General features: G+C 43.1%; 1 protein-coding gene across 3 annotated transcripts in view; it reads right to left on the bottom strand.

Moving 5' to 3' along the window:
* KY (kyphoscoliosis peptidase) overlaps positions 1-25,335 on the bottom strand; it is a 41,948-nt gene that overhangs the window by 11,047 nt on the left and 5,566 nt on the right. Inside the window, exons 1-8 of one of the 3 annotated variants that reach the window (XM_025200826.1) lie at positions 25,100-25,198; positions 23,046-23,108; positions 19,044-19,118; positions 16,428-16,469; positions 14,939-14,995; positions 11,606-11,688; positions 10,189-10,297; positions 1,227-1,344 (exon numbers count right to left, since the gene is read on the bottom strand). In XM_025200826.1, coding sequence (XP_025056611.1) covers positions 1,227-1,344; positions 10,189-10,297; positions 11,606-11,688; positions 14,939-14,995; positions 16,428-16,469; positions 19,044-19,053 — 419 coding nt within the window. In that variant the 5' untranslated portion in view covers positions 19,054-19,118; positions 23,046-23,108; positions 25,100-25,198. Of the gene's footprint in view, positions 1-1,226; positions 1,345-10,188; positions 10,298-11,605; positions 11,689-14,938; positions 14,996-16,207; positions 16,352-16,427; positions 16,470-19,043; positions 19,119-23,045; positions 23,109-25,099; positions 25,199-25,335 lie in introns of those variants that run through there. The other 2 variants (XM_025200824.1, XM_025200825.1) reach the window with 2 other exon arrangements.

Genomic DNA, 25,335 nt, shown 5'->3' with positions numbered 1-25,335 from the left:
CCATCTTTCAGCTAAAGGCAAAATTAATTTCGTATTAGAGGAACACAGGGGATAGGGCTTTCCTGGGTCACTTGATCCAGTTTCCAGCTATCACAAGCAACTCCCATCACATAATCCCAATTACAAATTTATCAAGCTCCATCTTCCTGTTCCTACTTCCTCCAGCATCATGTATTTTTATATTTAACCAAATGGTTATGTGCAAGTGGGGCAACTGACAGCTATTGGTGTCTTTACTAGCAAATCTGCTATGGTGAAGTAACTTGCACTATACCTGCCTTAAAAGGCTTTGGACAAAAACCTATTCCATAGATTAGATACCTATTGGATACCTAACCGCACGTAAGCACCTAAATGTGATACGATTTCCATGTGGCAGAGTCCCCGAAAAGCAGTTACTGTGTCTACTTTTGTGATGCATCTTCATTTTAATCTTAAAACTACTGTAAGTCACAAACTTCACAGAGGAGAAGGAAGACCCTGCTCCCCCCCATATCGTTTGCACTAATGGCTTTTCTTGGAATCAAAGCAGAGTGCATTTTCTGCCAAGAAAGGAGTCTCCTTGTACAAAAACGGCCTTTATAATTGTTTGTCAAAGTCTACTCTTGGTCCTTTAGGGGACAAATCCTTCTCACCTATGTCAACAAGCTACTTGCATGCAGAAGGTGGATGGAATTTGATCTATAAATAGTAGCTCCTTTGCAAAGCCCCTAGGGATCTACTGATGGAAAGTGCTAGATAGGAGCTAGCTACTGCAGTCCTTCTTCTAGCTGAGATGTGAGGATATTTACAGAGAATTTTGGAAAGGCTCATGCTGATGCTTCCATAATTATACAACTGCCTCTAACGTGTGAGCCGGTTGCACTGATGTTCTTCTGCGTTCCAGCCTTGCCATTCGTTTAACCTTCAGATGCAGAGATACTCAAAGAAAAAACCACAGACTCTTCTAACCAAATTATCCCCGTACATTCATCTACCATTATGTTAATGCAACGCGAAGCTCAGCAGATGGCACAAAGTAAATTATGCTGGGGGGTGGGGGGAAGGGAAAAGCAAAATTGACCTTTCTAGGACTCTCTGTTATTCCACAGCATGGTTTGAAAGCTAAAGTTTTTCAAGTCCTGCTTAAAGTCAGATTAGTCGATGTAAAGGGAGACAGAATAGGCACAGAGATGACAATTACCATTCACTCTCCCTGGCATTGAATGTTTCTGACCTTAATTTACCTGCACATCTGTTCAAAGAGCCCGGCATATCCCTCGCAAATGCTCTTCCCCGTCTGAAGCACATCCATTGGTGTACTGGACCGCTGGCTTTTATTATGGTATTCCACTACGTCATATTCTGCAGGAATGAAGATACACTAAAGTTCATCCAAAAGCCTGGGGCACAGTGATCAGCAAGCAGAAGCAATGTTTGTGTTATTTTCATCTTCGTAAACACAAAGAGAAATGATCTGTAGCAGAAGCTGCATCAAAATGTTTCCTCTGTAGATTTCTACTTTAGGGTCTCTAGTTTCATGTGGATGCATCTCCTAAGGGACTGCAGCTATGGACATAAAAACAGTTCACTGCAGCTTAAAAGGAAGGGGAGCTTTACTGTGTGTCAAATAATCCAAAAGTAACTGCCTATGAATGCATTCTTATCCTCAGCAGGTGGAAGCTAACTCATGTTACTCCTCTTTCACTGAGGGCTAAGGTAAGTTACCACAGTTTAGTTGTCACTTAATCAAAGGGCAAGATTATGTACAGAAGCAGATACCACTCACTAACTGGTACACAGTAAAGCCCCTTTCCCTTTTTCCTTGTAGTAGAGTTGTTCATATCTTCTAGGCTCTGATTCTTCAGATCTTTCTATCTGATCAGAGTCATTGTATCTCCTCAAGGATCCATCTCCATAAAAATACAGTTGAAGGATTGTGGCCCATTATGGTAAAATTTAGAGCCACTTATTGGAGAAATGGTGAGGCATATTATAATCAGGAAAAACAAAGTTTGTTTTGCCTTTCTGCCTGTAATATATTTAAAGAGAAAAAGCCTTTCAAATATTTAATCCATAAAAACTGCATTGCAGTTTCATTTGAATGAGTCGCATATCAATGTGAGTAGAGAATGTTATCGATGTGGGTAGGGAGTTCAGAGTTTGTGTTGGAGGAAACTGTAATTTTCAAAATAAATGCAAAGAAGGAACACAGCAGGATTCCTTCAAGCAGAGCTTGAGGAAGTGGTTTGAGTAGGTTAATTTACATACCCAGCAACCTTGACCATGTCCATAACCCTTCTTAAAATATGAACATATTTTTTTCTGACAAAGCTTGAAGGAGTGCTGCATCAGCTGATTCATCCTGCCTTTAATGCTGTTCAGGAGAAAAGGAGTCTGTACTCTTTGATGAAATGCTGAAGCTGTTTGCCTTTCATCTCAAAGGTTCTGTTAATATATAGATGCCTTAGAGTCCGTTCCTTGGGGCGTGAGAAAAGCAGGCTACAGAGCAGTGGTTTCCAGTGGATCATTGGGGATCAATGAAGCAACTTCCTGATAGGATACAGGGAACTAGCTAGTCATGTGGTCCTGGCTCCTTATTTCCCCCAGCTATAATGCATGCAGCACTTTCATAAAAGCTACTGCTTGAGGGAGTTGCCACAGGGCTGGTATGAACCATAGACAGGATGGGAGATGGACTATGAGGTTATGGATAGCAGAGGAGATGCCCAGGAAATGCAGCCTCTTTAAAATGTGGTCAAAAGCATGAAATAGTTTATGACCTTGGATTGCTGGGATTCCTCTTAGAGGAATGAAATGTACCAACTCAGAGTTCACAAAAAGGAACTCCATGCCCATTTGAATGGCTTGCTCCTGATCTTTATCCACTGCATGCAAATAAAAAGGTTAAATAAAAAAATAAAATAAATAAAAAATTGCAAATCTAGCCTGCCTTTGCAAACAGGCTAGTCTCCAGTGTATACCCCTAGGGAGGAGTGGAAATACAGCTGGGAAACAACATGGTAGGAACAGTCAATACATATAACGCATCAGTAGATACTGGGAGCCTGACTGGAGATAAATAGGTTCCCAGGTAATACTGATGATCCTGATGGGATCTCTGATTACCAGGACATATCTAGAGCACTCCACCCTGAGTCTTTCAACTCACAGACTAATTAAATGTTTTATAACCCATTTCTTCCCAGCCCATCTTTTTACCACATTACAGCAGGCATGTCATTCATTAATGCACTGTAGTTATGGCACATTAAGTGTAGTACCTGTAATAACAGATATTATGTGCAGTAGTGCTAGCACATGTCTTTTTAAGTGATGCTAATGCACAGTAGGCTAATTCTACTGCGCGTTAGCGTATTAGCATGGCTTTTGCTGTGACATGCTAATGTGCAGTAGAATTAGTCTATTGCTTATTTAGCGTCTTGTGTAGATGTGCTCAGAATATGTTTAATGTCTGGTATATTCTCTCTTGGAGAGACAATCGCATCAAGGAGGATAGAGTGGTGGAATAGAGCTATTCTATCTCCATCCTTTTCCAACTTAATTGGCATAGCCAGGTAGAAACAGACACATGTCAGTTGAAACAGCTGTCTGAATTAAGAATGAATTAAGTGCACTGACATTAACTGCAGTGAATTAAGCACATTGGAATGTGCTGTTGGGAAGACTGTGAAATGCTTTACTTTAAAAATAAGCAAGATTGACCCTGTTGTACTCATTCTGCACCAGCATTTGTCTTTGTTTTTTTGTTTTGTTTTTTTCCTTTCTTTTCCCTGGACTGTTTAGCTGCCCTTTCTTGTTGGAGACGTTTCCCTCGGGTTAGCTCCGTTTCTCAACAATTTATCCTGTAAGTTGGAATCATGCCTCTCATAAACAAGTCCGTCTCTAATTAGGGAATCTAAAGTCTCCAAAGTTATATGTGAGAAGAAGAGTTGTCAGCTCTGTAATCTAAATATCTATTCTCTCTTGTGCTTTTCATTTCGGAGCAAGGCTTTCACAAGTACTTGGCACTGGCCTAACTCCACTCTCACTGAAGTCACTGCTAGAACTTTCACTGACTTCAGGAGGAACAGCGAGGCCTGTGCTCCTGAAGGACCCATCTGTAGTTGACAAGCTCTGATTGTTTGATTGTTTAGCTATGAAGATGTGCTGCACTGAGCTGGTTCCCAGTTCAGCAGATGCAGTGTTGCCAACTTGCAATTTTATTTTAGTGATTTGGGGATTTTTTTCCACTTACTGCATGAAAATATGATTAAAAGCTGCCAGCATTCAATTTTCCCTAATTCAAAATAGCTGCCATCTCCCATCACTGTCAGTGGAGCTGAAGCTCCTAATGCAGTTGCCTGCCACCTCCCACAGTTTTCAATAAGATTGAAACCATGCCCACTCAGTGGTCTGGAGAGCTAGATGGGATGCTATTAGGATATGTGCTGTAAAAAGCAATAGATAGCCTGTTAAGAGTCTATGTGGAGGGAGAGGGGGAGCAAGAGAATGATTTAGCAGTGGCAGAAGGCACGGTATACAGGGAAGTGAGAGGCAGAAGAGAGACTGACAGATGCAAAGGTTAGGAGTAGAGGATGAGAACTCCTCCAACTATGGTGGGGAGAGGAGAGTCCCCCAAAGAGCCAGTGGGAAGAACAGATTTGTATTTTAGGCTGGAGTTTGATTCTTTAGCAGCTTACATGTGCTTTGGGGTCACAAAGTTTTCTCCTAAAACATCAAAAACAGAGGGGTAAAACAAGCAATGTCAGATTTTAGGAAAGTGAATGATTCAAGCAAGGATTTTGAAGGGTCCAATTTGTAGCAAATAGCTTGAAACCAGGAAGAAGATGCGCAGGTTGCAGAAGTGAAGAATTTGGAGGAGGTGGCAGGAGGTTGATCTGTTTGCACATGACAGAAGGGGAGTTGTAGTGGTTGTATCTGGGAAGAGTCCTCTTAAAGATCCGGTTTAATTTTACAAGCATGGTGGCAGTGGTCAGTCCTAGTGAAACCCACAGGAAGGAAGAGAGGCTGATAACCAGAAATTAAAGCAACACCTCAAGCAGTGGACAGGCAGCTTGGAAGAACTCAGATGAGTGTGAAAGCTGGATTTCTAGTCTACAGCCTGGCAGAAGCATGGAAGCAGTGGATGTAAGAAATGAGGCTACATACAGAGCTAACTGTTGGGGATGAAAATGAGAAAATAAAGATAAAACTTTTTTTACCATCACACTGGGAAGACAGGATGAGAAGTGAGTGAGACTTGCCAGGAATAATGCCTGAAACCGCTATAAAGGTATTTGATAAGTACTGTGACGCCACACAGCAGAACATTTGAGAGAGAAATTGTTCTTTACCCCAAACCAAGGAACAAGAGGGAATAGATTATTACAGAGCTGACAACTTTGCTGTTTATATATCACTTTGGAAACATTAGATTAGTTAATTAGAGACAGGAATGTTAGAGGACATTTGATTCTAGCTTACAGGAGAAACGGTTAGGAGAAGCAGTGCTAACCCCAGAGAAATGTATCCCAATGGGAAAGGCAACTAAACTGTTCAGGGAAAGGAGTAAAACAATAAGATGCTAGCATATAACAAGCACAGCACTATCAAGCTAACAGAGCCCAGTCAAGATTAGGCCCCACCAACTAACCTGGGAGCATCCTGGTCTAATGGAATCATGTGGAAAGCATCACAAAAAGATGCAGCCAAAAAGGCCCAGCCTATGGGCAACAGTACAAGGGGGGCAAGAAATGTGAGCACTTTATATCCCAGGGCTCCAGCTAACTCAGGAAAAGAAAGCAGCAGGATGAAGAGAGAGCCAGCAAAGAGGAGGACGTTTCCAGAAAGATACAAATGCTTTCAGTGCAGTAGTACCAAAGAAGAAAGCTGCCACTCAATTCAGCTGCCATACTTGCAACCATTCTATGAGATCAATGACTGAATCGATTCCTGATGGATTGCAGAGCCAGCTGCAATGTAATTCCAGCAACCCTGATAAGCAGCAACATTAACTTGGAGTAATGTGACCAAACACTGGCAATTTATGGTAATAGCTTTCTGAGGCTAGTGAGCAACTACAGGCTGTCAATAAGAAACCTGCAAAACAAGACCACTGTTGCAGGGAGCTTGTAGATGTTGACCCACGGATGTACCACACTTTGCTGGACAGTGCAAGCTATGGATTTGCTTGCAGCATAACACTACAATATCCTCAATGTTAGAGAGGAGAGAGAACAATCATTTGGGTGCTGTCTGACATTCAAAGAGACAGATTTTTCAAGTAGGGAGCAGCTAGAGGGCAAGCTGAAGTTAGAAACAAACCCCCTCTGAAGCCCATAAGATGACTGGAACACAAAATTTCATTAGCCCTAGTGGAGCCACTGAGAAGGAACTGGCAATTCTGCAAAGAAAAAGGCATCACTGCACTTACTGACACTAGCACAGAGCTGATCAGCAACAAGGGGTAAATCTTCAAATAAATGGAAAATCTGTGTGCATCAAAAACCACTGAACAGAGAGTTCAAAAGAAGCCACTGTCCATTACTAGGAACCTACTTAAATTTGCGATTTCGCAGATTTCACGAAAACTGAAATCTGCAACTGTCTGTGAAATCGATTAAAAAAAATATTTATAAAAATAAAATCCTGGCTCCCCAGTTTGCTTCTGTTTTATTAATTTGTGGCCACTCTGCAGGTTTTCTGCCCAAGTTGAAGTCCTCCAGCATTGCAGGAGGCAGTAGGCCTATAGCCTCCCACTGCTGCTTCCTCTAATCGGCTCCACTTCTGGTGGGAGCAGACCCAGCTGGGTCTAAGCAGGAGAGGGAACTGCATTCCTTGGACCTGGCTGGCTGAGCAGAGCTGGGTCTGGGTGATGCAGTTCTCAGCTCCCTGCTCAGACTTGGCTGGCTTTGCTCCCAGCAGGAGGAGAGCTGGTTAGAGCAGTGGCTTCCAGGAGCTGAGGCTGCAGTACTAGCTCTGCCTTGAAGGAGCAGGAAGCCTGTCCTTCCCGTAGCTCCTAGTCCTGCCCCTGCTCAGCAAGCCTTTAGTGGCATGTCACAGCTGAGCAGGTGAGGGGCAATCAGAGCAGGGGTTTTGCTTTAATGTGTGACTGCTTCTCTTAAGTCGAACAGCACTAAACTGATTAACATTTGTTTGGCTTACAGCTTAAGGTTTGACAAGGTCCTCACAGAGATACATCCCTGATCTTTCCCAGGCCAACTTTACACTGGATTCTAGTCAACTATACTAATAAAGGGCTATATGTCATGTGTCCATTCCTTGTTTTCTCTGCTGAAAGAGTGGGTTACACCTGCCTAAAGGTGTCATGTGTGCAGGCACTCAAGCAGTTGCAGGGAATGAAAAATGAGGCTGATATCTGATGAGCTGAACTGAGAAGTCAAATCCACTGTACTGGAGATCTGTTGAAAGACCGGAGGAACTGAGAGCCATTAAGGAAATGCCTAGAATAAAGAGCGTAAATGATCCAATGATTTATATGGATGGTCATCTGTCTTCACAGATTCTGCACATACCTAGCAGAAGCTTTGAACCTTCAATGCAGTTAATACACCAGGAAGCATTGTGGGAACAGCCAGAGACCCAAAAACAAGCATTCAGAATAGGAAACAAAAATGATCAGTGAGGCACCTGTCCTAATTGCAGCCCCGTGAAGCAGCTAGAGCAACAATGTATGAGCTCAAAACGAGGCCTAGGAATAGCATTGGTGTAAGGTCATTAGCCCAGAGTACTTGCTTGTAGAGCCCTAGTGGGCATGGGAAGGAAATGAGGTTAGGTAGGATGGGCTGCTGGCTGTGTTCCTTGGACTAGAAGGATTTCTTCTGCCCGTATTTGAGCATGAGGTACATGTGAAGGAATCATGAAGAAGCACTGCTGAATGCACCCAAGTGACTGCAGTGCATGCAATGGAGAGTTCATCTCTATGAGATGAGGATAAATGAGTGTTCAGGGAAGCCCCTAGTATTGGTAGAAACTAATGTGTCAAACCCTGTTACTGAGAAAAGGGCTGGGCAGTAGACTTACCAAGCTGCAAGCCCCACGTTATAAGCAGATGGCAAGTAATTAAGTAATGGCTTGTTGAGCGAAGTGAAGACACCTGTAGCCCGCTAAGCAACATGGGGAAACGAGACAGACCCTGGCTGTGCCAGCTGAAGTTGCTCCTTGTGCTGAGTAGAAAAGCAACATGACACTGGGGGAGCTGTGAGTTGGCCCAGGAGGGCCCAAGCTGGGAGAAGCAGCTGAATTGAGTAGAAGCCTGGGGAGAGTCTAGGGAAGGGCACTCAGCTGCACTTGGTTGTGTTTGTTTTATGCTGCTGTCTAGGCTGTGAGGTGTGGGGGTGTCTGAAGGGGAGGCATGGGAGTGCTCAAGATACCTCACAGAGGGGTTGAATTGTTGACTGAAAAGGTGGACTGCTAGAGACCCTATAAACTGGGGCAAGGCTGTCAGGGCCTGAGAGATGGTGTGCAGCAGGGCACCCAGGATCATCATTCTGGTTCTCTGGAGGCAACCTCCCAGAGCTATAACAAGAGCAAAGATGTGGCAAGTGAGGACAGAGTGATCCATGGAGTGAGACCAGAGTAGTAGGGGTGGGATGAGAGTAGCTACAAGGAGGTGTCCTTCCCAGCACAAGCTGCAGATCCTGTTACAGATATGCTGAGTGGGATACACCTTCCAGGCTACATCACAGACAAGTCTGTGGGATAGGAGACACATGCTACACTATATTTGCGTCTTCACTGGAAGACTCTAGGTAGTCCCACAAAGGACCGAAGAACACCAGGTTCTGCAGGCAGTAAAATGATTCGTATGACTCTGATGTGGGCTGGGTTACAGGGTCACTGGTGGACAGGACAAGCTGTGTACACAAGATGGGATTGTACTTTTAGGGGAGTGAGAAACTATCTCAGCATAATTAGGGTCTGCCATCACGAGACAGATATGTGCTTTGATTCTGGGATAAGATAAACCAGAGAGCAAATCTACTGACCAAGCATAAGTTAGTGTAAATGGAATAGTGTACAAAGAAAGAGTCTCTCTGTCACCAACAGAGCAAGTTTGTATTGCCTCAAGGAATCCCAGTCCTAATCATGGGAAAAGCACAGGACAGATCACTTCATTGCAATGGCAAGAACTAGACAGTCCCAGGAGATTACTGCCCCAGGTTTCTGGGAGGCACTGTATCTGGAGGATAGATGGGTGAGAACTGATCAGAAAATTGAAGTTGCATTTGGTAAGGTCTGGCTTACATGATGCACTATGCTCAGACAACGGGTCACACTACACAGCAGCTTAATTCAAACAATTCAGTGTCAAATGGGAATTTGAGCAGAAGAACCTTTCCCTGACTAATCACAAAGCAACTGGAAGGCAGTGTTGGCAGTAAAGGTGGCTTAGGGACTAGTGAGAAGGACAAACCAGACAGGGAGGAGATTACTTGGCAATGTTGGACCTCTGCAATACAGGGTTCCAGGAACTAGACAGACCAGCATGGGACCTAATAAACTGGGGAACCAAGACTCTACTTTCCATGAGGAGCAGGTGGAGGAATGGGGGGGACCCACAAGCAGCCAAGAGGATGCCAAGCCAGGCAGGCCCCCTGCTATAACAAAGGAGTCCAAGGACCATTTTATCTAGGTTGTTCTGGCTGTAACCACCAAAAAGCCCCACAAAACAATGGCAAGAGGTGACAGCTCAAGCTGCAATGAGGCACCAGTCATGTGAGACAAGCAGAGATTCAGGTCAGCAGCAGGAACAAAACTCCTACCTCTACTGTTGGCTACATCTGAAGTCACAGCTGAATGGGTAGTGCTGTTGCAGCTTGGCATTACTGATGCTGCAGTTTCTTTTGTGTAGTGACTTGTGCTGTGACACTGCTGAATAAATCAGGCAGGAAAAGCAGACTCATCATACAGACAGAAATCATTTACACACAAGCCTTGCAATAACTGGCAGGTCCAGGAGAGGAATCACAGAAATGTAGATGGCAAGGTAACCTATAAAAACATTTCTCCATGCTGACAGTAGACTTATTTTTCAAGAATCTATGTGAGGTTCCTCTCCTCCCTGCCCTCAGCCCCATTGCAAACCTTCCAAAGGAGATAAAGCTATCTGCATGCACAATATGATGAGTGTGACAGCAGCAGCTTTCTCTGCAGGTGTTGTGGCAGCCAGAGATCTCAGCTTACCTATGTGATGGCATATCCACATCCATACAGCTCTGACCTTCTCCAGATCAGTTCGGGCTTGCAGAAGCAGAGTTCTCACCAGTTCCTCTATGCTGCTCTTGACGCTCACCTGTTTGGCAAGGAGTAAATGGGTCAGAAATGATACAGGGTTGATTGTCTCCCTTCCTTCTGCTTTCCTCCTAGTCAGAAGGACCCTTTTTTTTGTCTGTGCCTGGCAGGACCACCTGTCATTTTTGTCCAGTACTTGCTGTGCAGGACTAACACCTAAAAAGTAACAACTGCCCTTTAAGTCTGCTCAGTGTCTTGCCTGACTGAAAGTTTTCTTCCCTCAAAGGTATTAACAGTCATAACCCAAATTTGTCCCAGAGACAACCTAACCTAGCATGATTGTAGGCCAGATGTGTTGAGCCCTTGTGCCAAAGATAAGAATTCATGAGAGCTGAGGGAATATTTTAGTAAATAGATTATTCACCCAAAAATGTAGTTTCAGAGTCAGAGGGAGGGGGTTCAAAACTATTTGCAACATTGGGTGGTTGTAGTGAAGTTTTGGTGGGGAAAAAAACAAAACCAACTTTTGGCAAAAATCAATATGTTTTCATTTGACATTTTAAAAATGAAATGTTTCAACTTTTCTAGTTCGAAATGACATGCATTTGCTGTAAAGAGATGCTATAAATTAATGTTAAACCCTCCTGAAAACTACATGAAATATTTCATTTCAGATTGAACAAGCCATTTCATTTGACCCTGATTTTTTTTTTTTTGCTTTGCCAAAAAAACAGAAAAAATGCTTTCTGTAAACCCATTTTCCCCCAATTCTTTTTGTTCAGCCAGTGAACTGAAAAATTAATTATTTACAGAAACTGACTTTTCATCACTGGGTAGCCTTTCCCACCAACCAGTCAAAGGGTGAAATTATTAATGAGTTTACTCTTACCCTCTACTTCACAGACTGCATTTTCTTCTTAGACATATATTGCTATGTACACACACACACATCCCTACATAGCTCATTGCTCAGTGTCTATTTGGAGATCCAAAACTATCTTGCCACTGCAATACCTCTTTCCCTCCCACCTCCCTGCAACACAGAAACATACTATACCTGATGAGGTTTCACGTGGGTTATATTATTACTAGAAAACAAAGCCCTAAAACCACTCTGAGAACACCTAGTATTTTTTTTTGCTCTGTTTTCTGGAGTGGGATCTGTCCCCAGCTGAGATGACTAGGGAAGAGTATTTTCAGTATACTTTTAGGAGTGCTGGCCCAAAAGTACTTCAGGTATAATTCTGAATGAAGGACATACTTTCTTCTCTCTTTATGCTACACATGATTTTCTACCAGTGACTTGGGTCAAGGAGTAGCTAAAGCTCAATAGGAGCATCTAGGGAGGTGGAGTTAAGATGAGACTTACCTTTGAGGCGTAGGCATCCAGCTTCTCAAATGTCTGCAGATCTAGTGATATAGATTTCAGAGAGGATTTGTCCCATGGATAGGCTGTAAACAGATATGGAGCCATCTTTTCAGGCAGGAAGAGAGATTTTAACAGGTCCAACACAAGGACAGGAGAATTAAGTCTGCTGCCAAACTGACTGAACATAATATACCTATAGCCCTTGTTGATGCTTGGTCTATCAGCAACTGCCTTATCTGCTGTATGGCAAAGACTGCCTCCTAGCTAAGCCAGTAAGATCTGTACAAGTTGGTCCCAGTTAGGAGCTCCATTCTGTTATTTGCGCTAGAAAAACTGCATAACAAATGCGACAGTATGATTTCCAATAGGTGTCCAAAGGGGCAAACCCTAGAATGTAGGCACCAAAGATGATCAAATCATGTTCATCAAGACTTAGATCCTGATATTCTCCCTCCTCACGAGGAATCAGTCCTAGTGACATTAATGAGGTTACTCCTATGGGAAAGCTAGTCACGCTTATTAGTCTTTCTGGGATTTGGACTTCCGGTTCTACCCAGGGTGAGTAAAACAGTAACACTCTGGCCTGACATAATTTATGTGATGAATTTGGGTATACTTTTAAATGAGTTTTTGTAGTATATGTATCTACATACATATTTAAGTATGTATGTAGAGCTGATTGCCTCTTCCATACATAAATTGAGTCATTTATTGAATGGAGGCTGCTCCTAAAATTCATTCAAATATTTAATAAAAGGCTCTTTTCTTTTTCCTCGCCACCTCAGAGCAGGCCATTGTAGAGAGTGAAAAGTACAAGAATCCTGTGCTCTGCTGTGTTGAAGCCTTTCAGGGATTAAGAGATTCCTCCAGATATTGCTTTATGGCTGTTATTTCATGGGGAGGCCAGAGGAAAGGGGGAATAAAAACAAAGATAATTAGACTTTAAATGTTTATTTTCTGACTCTTAAGTGCCCATAAATATCAGGGGACTACTCTGAAAGGGAGGGCTGGCAATGCTGCAGGAATACCAGTGCAAACTGCTGCTGCTGCGGCACAAAGCCAGACGAGGGTATGGAGTGGAGAACCACTGCAGTCCCAGGATCAGTCCCTACTCTCAATGAAATGCTGTGCCTCTCAGTGGATCCATATACAGTTGTAAGGCTGTGTCTATGGGTGGGTCCACTGGCTTCAAAGATGTCTTACTCCAATGTAAAGTACTTGGACTGAAAGATACAGCTCTTTCAGCCTGGGCTGGAAGAAGATTCCTCAACCTTCCTGGGTGGACCAGACACCAAAAAGGACCAGACAGTCAGTGAGGGACAACCAGACCTGATGTCCCTCAGGATACCTCACTCGGACAAGTGACCAGATCAGGTAGGGTGTTAGTCCCAGGAAGAGGCTGCCTTCTATGAGGTGATGTGTGTGCAACTCCTGCTCAGGACCACATGAGGAGATGGGACTTCTGCTGCTGCTCCTGTTCTCTGTGCCAACCCTTGCACTGACCTGCCTAACATCAGGACTGTTGTCATTCCTATTACAGCTCCTTTGCTGCGGGTTTTGACTCCTGCAAGTGAGAGCAAATGATACTTCCTTTTAGGATGGGAGCTCAGCTCATGACCCAGACTCTGGGGGAACAGCTGACATCATGCTGATGTTCAAGAAGATGTGAAATTTTCTGACTGCTGTTCTGTTGTTGGGCTCTTGCTGGGGAGCCCTTCTCTCTGCAAGCTAGAGACCAGCTGCTAAGAGAAGTAGTTGCCTCACTGGCTGTGTTGTTCGTTCTTTGAATTCAAAGGTGACTGTGACAGCACTGGTTGGTATGGTTTCTGTGAGCACGTGAGTGGCTGATCAGGCCAATTTTGAACTGTCTGTGGCACTGAGCAAGAGTTGCCGCTTTGGGTTGCTTGATCAACAGCAGATGTGCTGGTAATTGCGAGATTTATGCTGTTTGCACTTCTGCTGTGCCTCTGCAGTTTTCCTCCGCTCATAGACTGTAGCTCCAGTGTGAATGAGGCTTTGCCAGGTGGAACGATCATGTGCGAGACCTTCCCAAGACTTCAGAAAGCATTTTAAGGATGACTTGGAGTCCTTGAAACATTTCTTCTGGTGTCCCTGAGATCACTTTCCCTCCTTTAGTTTGCCATAGAAGATATTCTTTGGCAGTTGCTCATTTGACATCCTAGCGACATGGCCTGCCCATCTCATCTGTGATTTCATCAACACTCCACACTTTACTGGCTGTATACTGGTGACAGCCGCCAAGTCTGGAAGGCGGAGGGGCTTTGGCCAACTGTCCTCTGCCTTAGGTTTAAATATCACTGAAAACCTGGGAGGCCTTCTGGGGCCTGCTAGGCTGGTGGTGATGGGAGCTGGGCTCCCTGCCCATCCTCCTTGTTTCACATAGGATAGTCCTCTTGCCCTGCTGCACTTGTCTTTCCCTCTTCCACCTAAGGCACCAGCCCCTTCCCCTCCACCTTAGTGGCAGCATATTCCCACATTGGCCATGCCTCCAGCTAATGCCAGCATGTCTGTTTTCAGAAATCTCTGCCCCCACTGGCAAATGATGTGAGCAGAAATCTCTGAGCCTGGATTGCTCAGACTCCCTCCGGCTTTGCCCAGCCGCCTTCTCCCAGTGTGATGGGAGAGACAGCCAATCAGCCAGTCAGTGCACAGGCAACAGCCGCCTGCTGTTACTGACTGCCGAATATGCATCTGTCTGCCGATATCAGCATGTAAGCACGTGGCATCTGTTTCTTTAACAGGCTTGTTTGTTTATCTAGGATTTCACTGAAAAAGGCTATTATATTGACCTAAAGAGAGATAAAGCAGATTTACACATTTAAAGGTTCCTGCTCTATACAGCTCTGAAAATTACTTTTTGCCTTTTGGGAACTAGATGGTTTTTTAAAATTGGTTATCAGTTTTAGTCTTTGTCAGGTTATAGCTGCAAAAGGCTCCCCACAGATGGAGGCTCCACAATAACTCACGTAGTCTTACACTATTACCTTGGCAGTTAGAAACATGTATAAGACCCATTTACAAAGCAGACTTCCACAGATAGGTTGCACAGAGGGTCTAGAGAATATCTAAAATGTGTGACATTCACAGGACTGTCTTGCCTCCAAATCCTAGACAGTCCAGCATGGAAAGCACTATGTATTTACAATGAGAGGCATTAAACCATTTATTTGGTGCCAGTGAATTTCAGTATAGTTTTTGCAATTGCCGAAAGTCCTCTTTTGATGACAGATCTGTTTCCCCATCTGGGTTACCCAGTTCAGGCAAGATGCTGAGCTATCCTAATGACACAGTTATAATACAGGTGATAGTTACCGTGCAGATCTTTTCCAGTAGGCAGGCGTGGTCTGCTATTTTTGTTCTCTTGAAAACCTAGAAAATTGCCAAAGTTGGTGAGAGGTAAACAAAGCAGAAAGGAAAGGAAGGAAGGAATGAAGGAAGGAAGGAAATAAGGGAAAATGAGTATAGGGTAGGTCTGCAATGAGGATCTGAAATACAGCCTTGTTTTTCCCCCTGCTCACAGCCCCATGATTATAGATAATAACTAGTGAAGCTGGGAGCCACCTGAAGAGAAGGGGTGAAGCAGTTCAGGGCAGATGTTCCTTTTCTTTTTCATGTTCTTGTGACAAGGTATTTAGCAGAATTTGCAGATTTGTTTAGCATCTGACAGGCCATGCGCTGAGAGCATCTGCTATGGCCTTGAATTTGCGACCGCTGGGCTGTCAACCATGTACACCAGTGCCTGCACCACCTCAACCCTTTGGGGCAGAGCTGAGGAGGATGGATAGCTCCTCTTTCCCCTACGCACTGAGTTTTGCTTCCCTTCACTACCAGTCCTGTGGCTCTGTGGGTGCCAAAAAGCCCATTTACAAGTAGTCAGTTGTATCCCTCCCTGAAGGCTGGAAACATCAAACCCCATCTCCCTAACCAGCCAAATAGCTTACTGCATGGCAGAAACTAAAGTGCAGGTGGCATGTACACACATTTTAGAGAGGTCTTAGCTCCTGTTAATGCCTGCAACACGGTTCTATAACCATACTATATTTACTAGCATACTATATGCACCTTTTCTCCCAAAATCAGCCCTCCAAAATTGGGGTGTGTGCCTAAAATGGGGGAACTGTTTTCTTTACTGGACCAGGATCATGGGGACACTATGATTTAGCAGGTGCCAAACTAGCTGCTGTTTCTCTCTGGCCTGGCAAGTAGCAGGGGTGGATTTTGACTACAGCTCTCTCAGATGCCAAGGAATTTGCAATATCTTTTGGCTGCACAGCTCAAAACTGTTACCCGTTCCTTAGTGGCTGTGAGAGGGTTAACACTGCAGCTTGTGCCTCAAGCAGCCAGTGAACTAGCTGAGGGCAAGTGAGCTGGTGCATGGAGTTGGACATGATCCTGGAGACATCTTTTTCTTTTCACATTCTGCCTTCCAGAAACAAGGTGTGTGCCTTATTCGGGGGTGCATGATATGCAAGAAAAGACAGTTACCTTACAGAGAGAGCTACAGATGAGCAGAGAAAGGGTTCTGGTTAGCACAGCCACCAGCTATGTGATCTGGTGGCTGGGGGAAGGCCCAAACCTCACATAGAAGATGTTCTTGCAACCAGCTGCAAGATCCAGGAGCTGGCACAGCACAGCCAACATCTGTCCAGGAGGGAGAGTAGTCCCATGGCCTCCAAACAGTTCCATTATCATCTAGAGGTAGCATGGTAGTCTCAAGTACACCAAGAGAGGAGGATCTATAGTGGGAGAAGCTGAAACCTCTGCTTGGCATATTGTACTGAGGAGGCATTAGTGCTCTCACCTTTGTTGTCCTGGCCTGTCAGACTGGGCAGCTTCCAGATTCCTGGAACAACCCCAGACACGGTTAGTTAAGAGTTACAGTACCATGGAAGGAAACTTCCCGCATTGTCCCGGCACCCTCACACTCTGCCTGAGCCCACTTGCAAGCACTTAAGTCCCCTTTCCAGTCCACTAAAAGGAACAGAAAATGTCCTTTTGCCTTCAAGGGGTGTGTTGGATCAGGGCCCAGATACATTAAACATGCCTCATTTCCAGAAATCCTGTGCTTCAGGTCACCTGTAGGGATTAGGAAGAAACTTTTCCCCCTTTTAATTCACTACTGGCTTCTGGTGGCAGGGATGTTGCATTCTGATCTTTTGGATGTTGGTCATAACTGGAGATAGGAATTTTCCTTGGGTGTAGTTGTGCTCTTAAGGGTGCATCTGCATATGTCAATTTAAGGCGCATTAGTTATTTTTAAGGTGCATTTAGGGCATGGGTCTACATGCCCTGTGCTCCAGAGAACGGTAGCCTCCCTCCCCCTCCACACACGCAGTCTGGGCCAATCTGACTCACAGATCACCATTTTTAAGGCACATTAAGGGTGCGCACATGTAGAACCACCTTTAATGCCCCTTAATGCACCCTTAATGCCCCTTAAAAATGGCTAATGCGCCTTAAATCGGCATATGTAGACACACCCTTAAGAGCACAAGTAGTCTTTTTCCTAATATCTTCCTGCAAAAGCAGGTATCAAATTTAGGCACGAATAGCTAAAGTGCCTTAATGCATGTGTAGATGCACTAAGGCACATTAATGTTGTATATGTTGACTGATTTGGGACGTCCTTCCTGACCCCAAATTTGATAATTGAAGTGGACTAGCCAGACCCTCTAGGCAGGATTCTCTGGGTTTTCTAAGTTCTAGTAACAGCATTGGGACACCCCATTTCCTTCCCTCAATTCTACTGGCATTATGAGAATAAATAAATTGCCCTTTCATTTAGTGTCTCCTTTGGACTTGGATCATCTCTTTGTTTTATTTTGGGCACCACTGCAGTAATTATGCCTTATGTTTTCATAGGTTTGTCCCTGAAGGATTCCATAATGCTTTACCACCCAGAGGCAAAATTCTGCTATCAGTAACATCCACCTAACCTTCCATGGTGTAAAAAGAGATTAAATTTAATAGGCTGTGATTACAGAAATCATACCATCCACTGACAAATATAGGCACCTCTAGGACCAAATGCATGCATTGTTCTGCACTACACAATAGTTCTGGAAAGGGGAGGAAGGAACTGCACACAGATGTTGTGATGTATGGGGGTGGCTGAAACAGGCATTTCCTTTGTAATCATCTGATTTATGAAACTTTCAACTACTGAACTGAAATCTCCAGTGTTCTGTTTCTATCTGGTGCTAACTTTTGAAATTTAACTCAAAATCATTAATTGACTAGTAAGTAGGAAGGATTTGAATAATATTACTGTGGAAAAAAAATCCTGTGTCTCTTGTTTCAATAGCTTTCAAAACAGCTGACAGTTGGAGGTTTAACTGTGGCATGGAAATAGTCCTGAGGGGATGTGAATGAGTTATAAGCTTTTGAAAACCAGGGTTTATGCTGTTCCATTTTTACCTCCATCCTCACCCAGAGCACTGGGAAGAGACAAAACGCATGATGCGCAGCTTACTTTTCTGCACATTCTACCCTTTAATCTCCTCCACTGCCTCAAACCCACCTCAAACTCATTTGGAAGTTTTCCTGTGCACATCAGGCCTTTTATCATGAGAATATCACCCCCCCGACTATAAAATGTTTCCTTAATAGGATTATGCACAAGACTGGGGCCATCTACACGTGCGCATTTATTGACCAATAAACAAAATTACTGCACAGTATGGGCGTGCATCTACACATGCACACCTGTACTGTGCAGGAAATATGGCAGCTTATGCCAACTTACCCTGATCATGCAGGTATCAAATTTATGCCAATTAGTTACTGTGCAGTAATGCACATGTAGATGCCTTACTGTGCAGTAACACTCTGTGTGTGGACTGATTTGGGGCTAACTGTAGTCCCAAGTCAGTCCATACACAGCGTTAATGTGCTTTAACACTTGCACGTGTAGACACTGGCCTATTCCCCCTCACTGCACAGTAATTTACTGCACAGTAAATTTAAGCCAGCGTAAATGCACATGTAGACATGCCCACTGGGAAGCAGGAGATTATCCAATAATTGGCCTTCATGCTCCTTTTTATGGCATAACCTTAATTTTTAATGAAATCTCAACCTACTCTACCACCCTTGGCTATGGGGCAAGCTGACCTGGTGTAACAATACACTGGATTTTGTCAGAAATGAAGAAGCTTGAAACAGATTTTCACTGTTTGTCCAAGTGTCGGACTGCAGTAATTCTACTGTGACTGTGCATATTCAGTTTACTCTGTGGAAAACAGGTTTCTTGTTGTTTGGTGCATCACCTTTCAGTTACATACATCATCCAGATGTGGAGATGACAAAAGTTTTAAGAATGTGGTAATCAAATGAGCTCCTCTCAACCCTGCTTTTTAATGCACTTGACACCTGATAATTTGGCTGGCACAGATGTTTTCTTACAACAGGGACGTACCTTTTCCCATGGAAAATTTCTTGAGTAACTGTGGGGTGGTATTTCTAGGATGTATCTCTACCGTCACATGCGTTCCTGAAATGAACAGAGGGTCAGAACTGTGCAAGCAACCACCAGAAACCATCAGATCAGTCTGCCAATGTCAGATCAGAACCCACACAACGTTCTGTAGGACTGTATTACCGTAATAGAAAAAAGAAACCAACACTGCTTTCTCCTCTTTTCTTTAACACCCCTATTGTCCAGCTTTCCCTGCCCCTGCCTGTTTCTTCTCTGAACAGCAGAGTGCCATTTGCAAGGCCATGACCACAGAGCAGATGAGCCACAAAAATGCCACTTATGCACAGGTTGGCTCTCCATTCCTGTGCACATTGCCCGGTACATTTGAACAGCTACATACACACCCAGAGATGCCAACCTGTGTATAAGTTTCATTTTTGGGACTTAGACACCATGTAGATGACCAGTTTAGTTGTCTAGGCATCCAGAATAGAAGAGAATGCTGCTCTATCACTGTTACTCTTAAGAATGTGAGCCTTATTTCTAGGCTGAATTTGTCTCACTTTTGTTTTCAGCTACTGGATCCCAATGTGTTTGGGTCATCTATGTCCAACATCCCTCTACTGTTGGAAATCTTCTCTCCACAGTGGGGTATGCATGTGCACACATCTGTATTGTTTTTCTCATGACACCCCTTGTTATTTACTGTGTCCAACTTCAAGGATGTGAGCAGTTCCCTAGACTTCAGAGAGACTTAAAGATCAGGTTGGTCCAAATGTTTTGCCATTTGGGTCTTATGGCATTACCCTTCAGTGAACTCAAGGCTCATCATAGCATCAGGGCCTAATTTTGCATGCTGCTTTTTTTTTATTGTCATTTTGAGTGGTCTTAGCCAGCTGGCGAAGGTTCTCCCAATTCTATGATTAGGTGCTGCCAGAAGCATGACTGAGAAATGTGATTCTTTTATATAGGCTTTGTAAAGTGCATCCAAGAATAATTGTGATGGATGCCTTGTCAGCACTAGTGCTCCTCCTAAAAATAATGGTTCATGGAGTATAACAGGTAATAACACAATTGCAGGATCCCCTGCTATTCAACTTACAATTTGGTTTTTAAAATGCTTATTACCATGTGAAGCCATTTTGATAAAAGGCAAGAGCATTACAAAAAGAACACAAACATTTTATTGATTCGTTTACTGAACTGTAATACAGCAGGAAAAATATCAAAGTTGTCAAGGCAGCCCCAGCTGCAAAATTACAATATGTAGAAAAGAATATTGCCTGTAAACTGGCAACATTCCCACCAGAGCCACAGAGAGTGATAAACCGTTTCTCATTGGATGCTCTCTCTGCTGACGTCATGTTGTTCCCAGAAATAACCTTGCAGGAAAGCATTTGCCTGAAATCTGTACAATAAGCAGTAGTGCAACAGTGAGAGTTTGGAGTTCAGCACTCGCGATTTAGGCCTGAAATATTATCTTACTCCCATTTTTGGGCCCATTTGAATCTATTAGTATAATTAAAACAGTACACCTGCCCCCAGTGTCAAACATTTATACCAGTAAAAAAGGGCTGTATGCTGGAATAAGTTATTTTGATATAAAGTATCTATGCATCAGCATAAGTGAATCTCTGCTAGGGAATGCACTCTATTTTGAGAGGGAAAAAAGTCAATACCCCTCATCAAAATGGTTATCCTGGTACAAAAACTGCATGCATACCAGGCTCGTAGTCTTGGGCTTCACTGATAATGTTTGATGGCACAGGTATGTTGGTTAGGAATGTGAAAAAACTCCCATTCTAAACTAACATAGGTGTGCAAATGGAGACCCATTTTTTTATTGTAATTTTGAGTGGTGGTTAAAGTCCATGTGGTTAAAGTGGCAAAAGGTTATTTTGCTGTTATAAGGACTTTGTTTGGGGTACTGCTTTAAGCTATACTGATATAAAACTCTTGGTAATATAAACTCTCTCTCCACTGTGGCAAGGTGGGGGTAGGGGGTGCTCATATACCTGTCCTGGAAAATCCTTTAAATGTAGACAAGCCCTGTGGAAGCAAATAAGAATCAGACCAAGAGGATCTGTGCTAAACTTACCTTGGTGCAATTAATTCAACTGAAATCTCTAGGTTTTACCTATGATTGGGTGAGGATTTCTTCAGCAGTTGTTCCCAACTAAACAATTTGCCAAATGTTTGTCAAATGCTTTAGAGTGCAAGTGAGAAAACTTAGCACCATTAATTTAGAAACTTTACTGCCTATAGAATTTAAGGTTTTGTTCTGGGTGTAAAGGAGGTTTTTCCTTGGTGGCAAAGTTCTGAAGCATTTCATGTTGTCACTGTACAGTTTCATAAGACTTTGAGTTACTTTTCAAGTATTTCAGAAGTGTTCTGAAATGTCTCTAGATTACTTCACCACATTTAATGTACCCATGACTCCCCAAGTCTGATCTCTGCCAGATTTGGATATTAAAAACTAGATGTTACAGTGTCTCAGCATCACCATCTAACCACAGTGTTGCTAACTCTAGCTATGTTATCACGGTCTTGTGGCATTTGGGGCCAGATCTTTTTCCACCTCCTAGGTGCTTAAGTGAACATTGGTACCTATGTCTGATCCTATTCCACCCTGTTTGAGTCTGTAGTAAACCGTTAATGCATAAGGTGGGTGGGTACTTCTGCTCTCTGGTTTTTATGACTTTGTCTTAAGAGTAAGATGATGTTACAAAAGTAGCTGCACTAAGATTTTTTATAGACTTGAGTAGCGTGGAATATGATTGCACTTTGGTGCCTACGTCCACCTACATGCTTAATAGATGGAATAGGATTAGAAGACCCAAGCTCCCTAAACTCCAGCTCTTGGAATCCAATTATTGTGGATAAATATGAGCTTTTTTAAGAGGTAAGTTTCAAGCCCTCCTGGTTTTAGTGGTAAGTTTAAAAATATGGCCCCTAAGGGCTCAAAGCCAGAAAGCAAATCTAAAGAACCCAGCATTTATTACCCTAGAAAATGTCATGAAATATAAAATTCTCATGATTTGTGTGGGCCTGATTTATGGTTTTTTGCACATTTGCAACTGGAAGGATTAGCATCCTGTCAAGACTAAGAACTGATTGCTATGCTTTGCTGAATAACTTCCAGCTGCTTTGCAAAATAGACATTTTTGTGCAAACATATTGGGTTTTTTCCCCCAAAATTTTGTCAGATTTTCAAACAAATTTTTTCCCCATCCATTATTTTTCTATTTTTCTTTTATTTTAGTTTCCATTTTTTTCTGACTTCGTTTCTTTTGTGTTGCCAATTGCAAAGGGGCCAGCTAAAATTAGAGTGGAATTTTTTTGCCCCGAAGTTGACAGTTTTCATTTTTGAAAAGGCTCAAATTTGAAAAGATACTTTTTTGAAAGTCTAAAAAGGTTAATACCAAAATTCCACAGAACATGCAAAGTGATAAATCAGTCTGCTCTGAACATTAGTGAGGCAAAAACAATCCCCAAAGTTTTTATGAGCTTTTTTACTCTCTCTAATCAACCCCCCCATTTTAAAGGATCAAGAGATCTCTAAATAGAAGCATTAGCACTCAAAATATGTATGTGATGCATTAAACTAAGATGGTGCCATCATACAACCCAAAGAAATTATTTTGTTCCAAGCTACAAGCTCCTGCTACTTTTCTTGTTGTCTATGATAGCCAAGCTCTACACTATACACCTATGTTGCTGGAATAGATATGTTGGGAAAACATTATGGTAAACCTTATTTTACTTAACCCCCTTTCCCACAATGTAGCTGTGCCAGTCACCCTTGTGTGTGCACACTGAGCCCAAGAATTAGGAAAGAATTATGGAGTGACTATTCAAATTCTTAACCCTTCACATTATGATAAGGAAATCTCAGGCTTGTCTCTTATTTCCATAGTGTTCTGAGTAAATTTTCTCCCATAAAAGCATGAATAGGAGATGCCTTCAGCCTTGCCACAGCACATCAGTGGTCCCAGGACATACCTTCATTGGTGTAGGAGGTAATGACTTGTGTCTGCTCGGAAGTGTGCGTCTCAACTTGCTGTCCTGCATAGATGAGGAAGATATCTCAGTGACTAGAAGACACCAATGGGATGCCCACCACAGGGACAGATTATATCTATCAGTGTGGTTCAGCAATGAGATAAATAGCAAAAGGACAGGAAATCCTCCCCTGATTCCATTCTGTAGCTTGCAAGGAAAACTTGATATAGTGATAGATAAGCATGCCAATAAAGCCTAGGGTCTTACAGTCAAAGTTGAGTGAATCAAAGTGCTGGGAAGAATTTATGGCAGACAAGGTTCTTTGTGTAAATCCAATATCTTTTATTAGACCAACTCAAATAGTTGGAAAAATTCTTTCATTTGAAAATTTGAAAATAATTTTTCCAACTATTTGAGTTGGTCTAATAAAAGATATCAGATTTACCCAAAGAATTTGTCTGCCTGTGTCCTTAGACCAACATGGCTACATCCTAACCCGGGAAGAATCTATGTAATTCAGGCACTGGAGTCTTGGCATGAAAAAGTAAATGGTGACAGGAGGATTGTCTGGAAAGGCCGGACTGGCATTTAATGCATTAGTTTACATCGGAATATACCATGCTAACACAGAGAATGCAGTCCAGTTTTCTTCAGCCTCTTCTGCTTAGCAAACCCTCCCACAAACAGCCACCCACCCACCCAATTACTACTACAGGTAAGTTGAAAATGTACTAATGAGCACACCTGATCTTTAGGTGCCTAGAGAGGCACTCCCAGAATGTTTTCAAGTTAAAGGGGTGCAGACAAGGAGGAGAAATCTTTTGGTTTAGATAGGAACTGGGCTGCGAGTTGAGAGGCCTGTGTTGCGTTCCTACTGCTTGATGTGCAACCTAGAGTTCCCACTCCTCCCTTTCTCCTCTGTTCTGTCTCATCAGCTCAGACTGCAAGTTATTTGGGGCAGGGACCATTTCTCCCTGGAAAGATGTACATGGGTAGCTTAACAGGGCCCTGATTTCTGTCAGAGCCTCTAGGTGCTGCTGTATTACACACTATACTAAAACAACATAAATCCTCCCCACAGGGCTGCGATGACAGTCAGCTAGCGCAGTCAGCAAATGCCATTTACGGCTAAGCAATAGCTCACGTACGGCCTTGAATGTTAGAACCTGTTTGACTGAGGATGAATGCTGGCCAGGGCGCAAGGGTTATCCCTTACTCTTTGTCATGGGATCCGTGTCCTGTCAGCCACCAGAAGGAACCTCGCTTGAATAGTTCATCCAGAAGGCCAGATACCATTCGTAATTCATGGCTGACAAGGATCAGGCCTGTGAATTATGTGATTTTGTTACACCGTATGTGGTAGCAGCATGTTTATTTTAATGTGGTTCAATCCCTGCTTATGTAATACAGTTTGTAAATATTGCAGCAGCACCAGCTGCTTTGTGGTGTCAGAGTCTTCAGAAAGACACAAATTTGGCTAATCAGGAGTGAATCCATTAACCCCTCTCATGCTGGAACATTAAGTGCCCTCGCCATTCTTTTTGTTGGCATCAGGAAGCCTTAATTATCCTCAAGGGGATTCATCTTCTGTCCTGAAGACAGGGTGAGAAGAAAATGTACTGATATGCAGATTTGCACTGAAATCCTCAGGATAATGAAGTCAGTGCTGTGTGGTGGGTAATTAATTCTGTCCTCTCCATCCCTAGTAAATTTCCTGACCTCTACTATGCAGCTCTCATTGAAATTCCTATTTAACATGAAGACAGAGCAAGAGAGAATTGTAAAGATATTCATATTTATCCACTTCATGGAACCTGTGCTTTTCTGCTCAGGTGTTGCTTGTGTATACAGCCAGGTATATTAATATAGGTGAATCTTACCATGAGATATTGCTTTTTTCTTATAATCTATGGACTTAATCTGGTTCTCATGGACTTTGGTGGGAGGTGGATCAGAATTTATACCCAGCAACACATCAGTAATATACGTGGGTTTTATGCAGCATTAGTAGCTGTTCTGTGGAAGGAAATCTATGTGGCATCAGTAGTATTAACCTGTTGGTCACTGCTTCTTTCAGTTGTCTTTCTCCACTAGACCATAAACGAAAATTAGCATAATGGTCTGGTTCCATTTTCTAGGGACTGCATATTCATATGACACAATCAAACCATGGCACAGATTTGTGCAGCTGATGGTAACCTCTTGAGAGATGGCTTTGGTGAGAATAACTGGGAGGCGTTCTAAGGCAGATAGAAGAGTAGAGGCTCAGCAATTCATTAAGGGGTCAGAA

The sequence above is a fragment of the Alligator sinensis genome, unplaced genomic scaffold (assembly GCF_000455745.1).
Source record: "Alligator sinensis unplaced genomic scaffold, ASM45574v1 scaffold1086_3, whole genome shotgun sequence".
Classification (NCBI taxonomy): Eukaryota; Metazoa; Chordata; order Crocodylia; family Alligatoridae; genus Alligator; species Alligator sinensis.
This window is presented reverse-complemented; position numbering and strand designations above follow the sequence as displayed.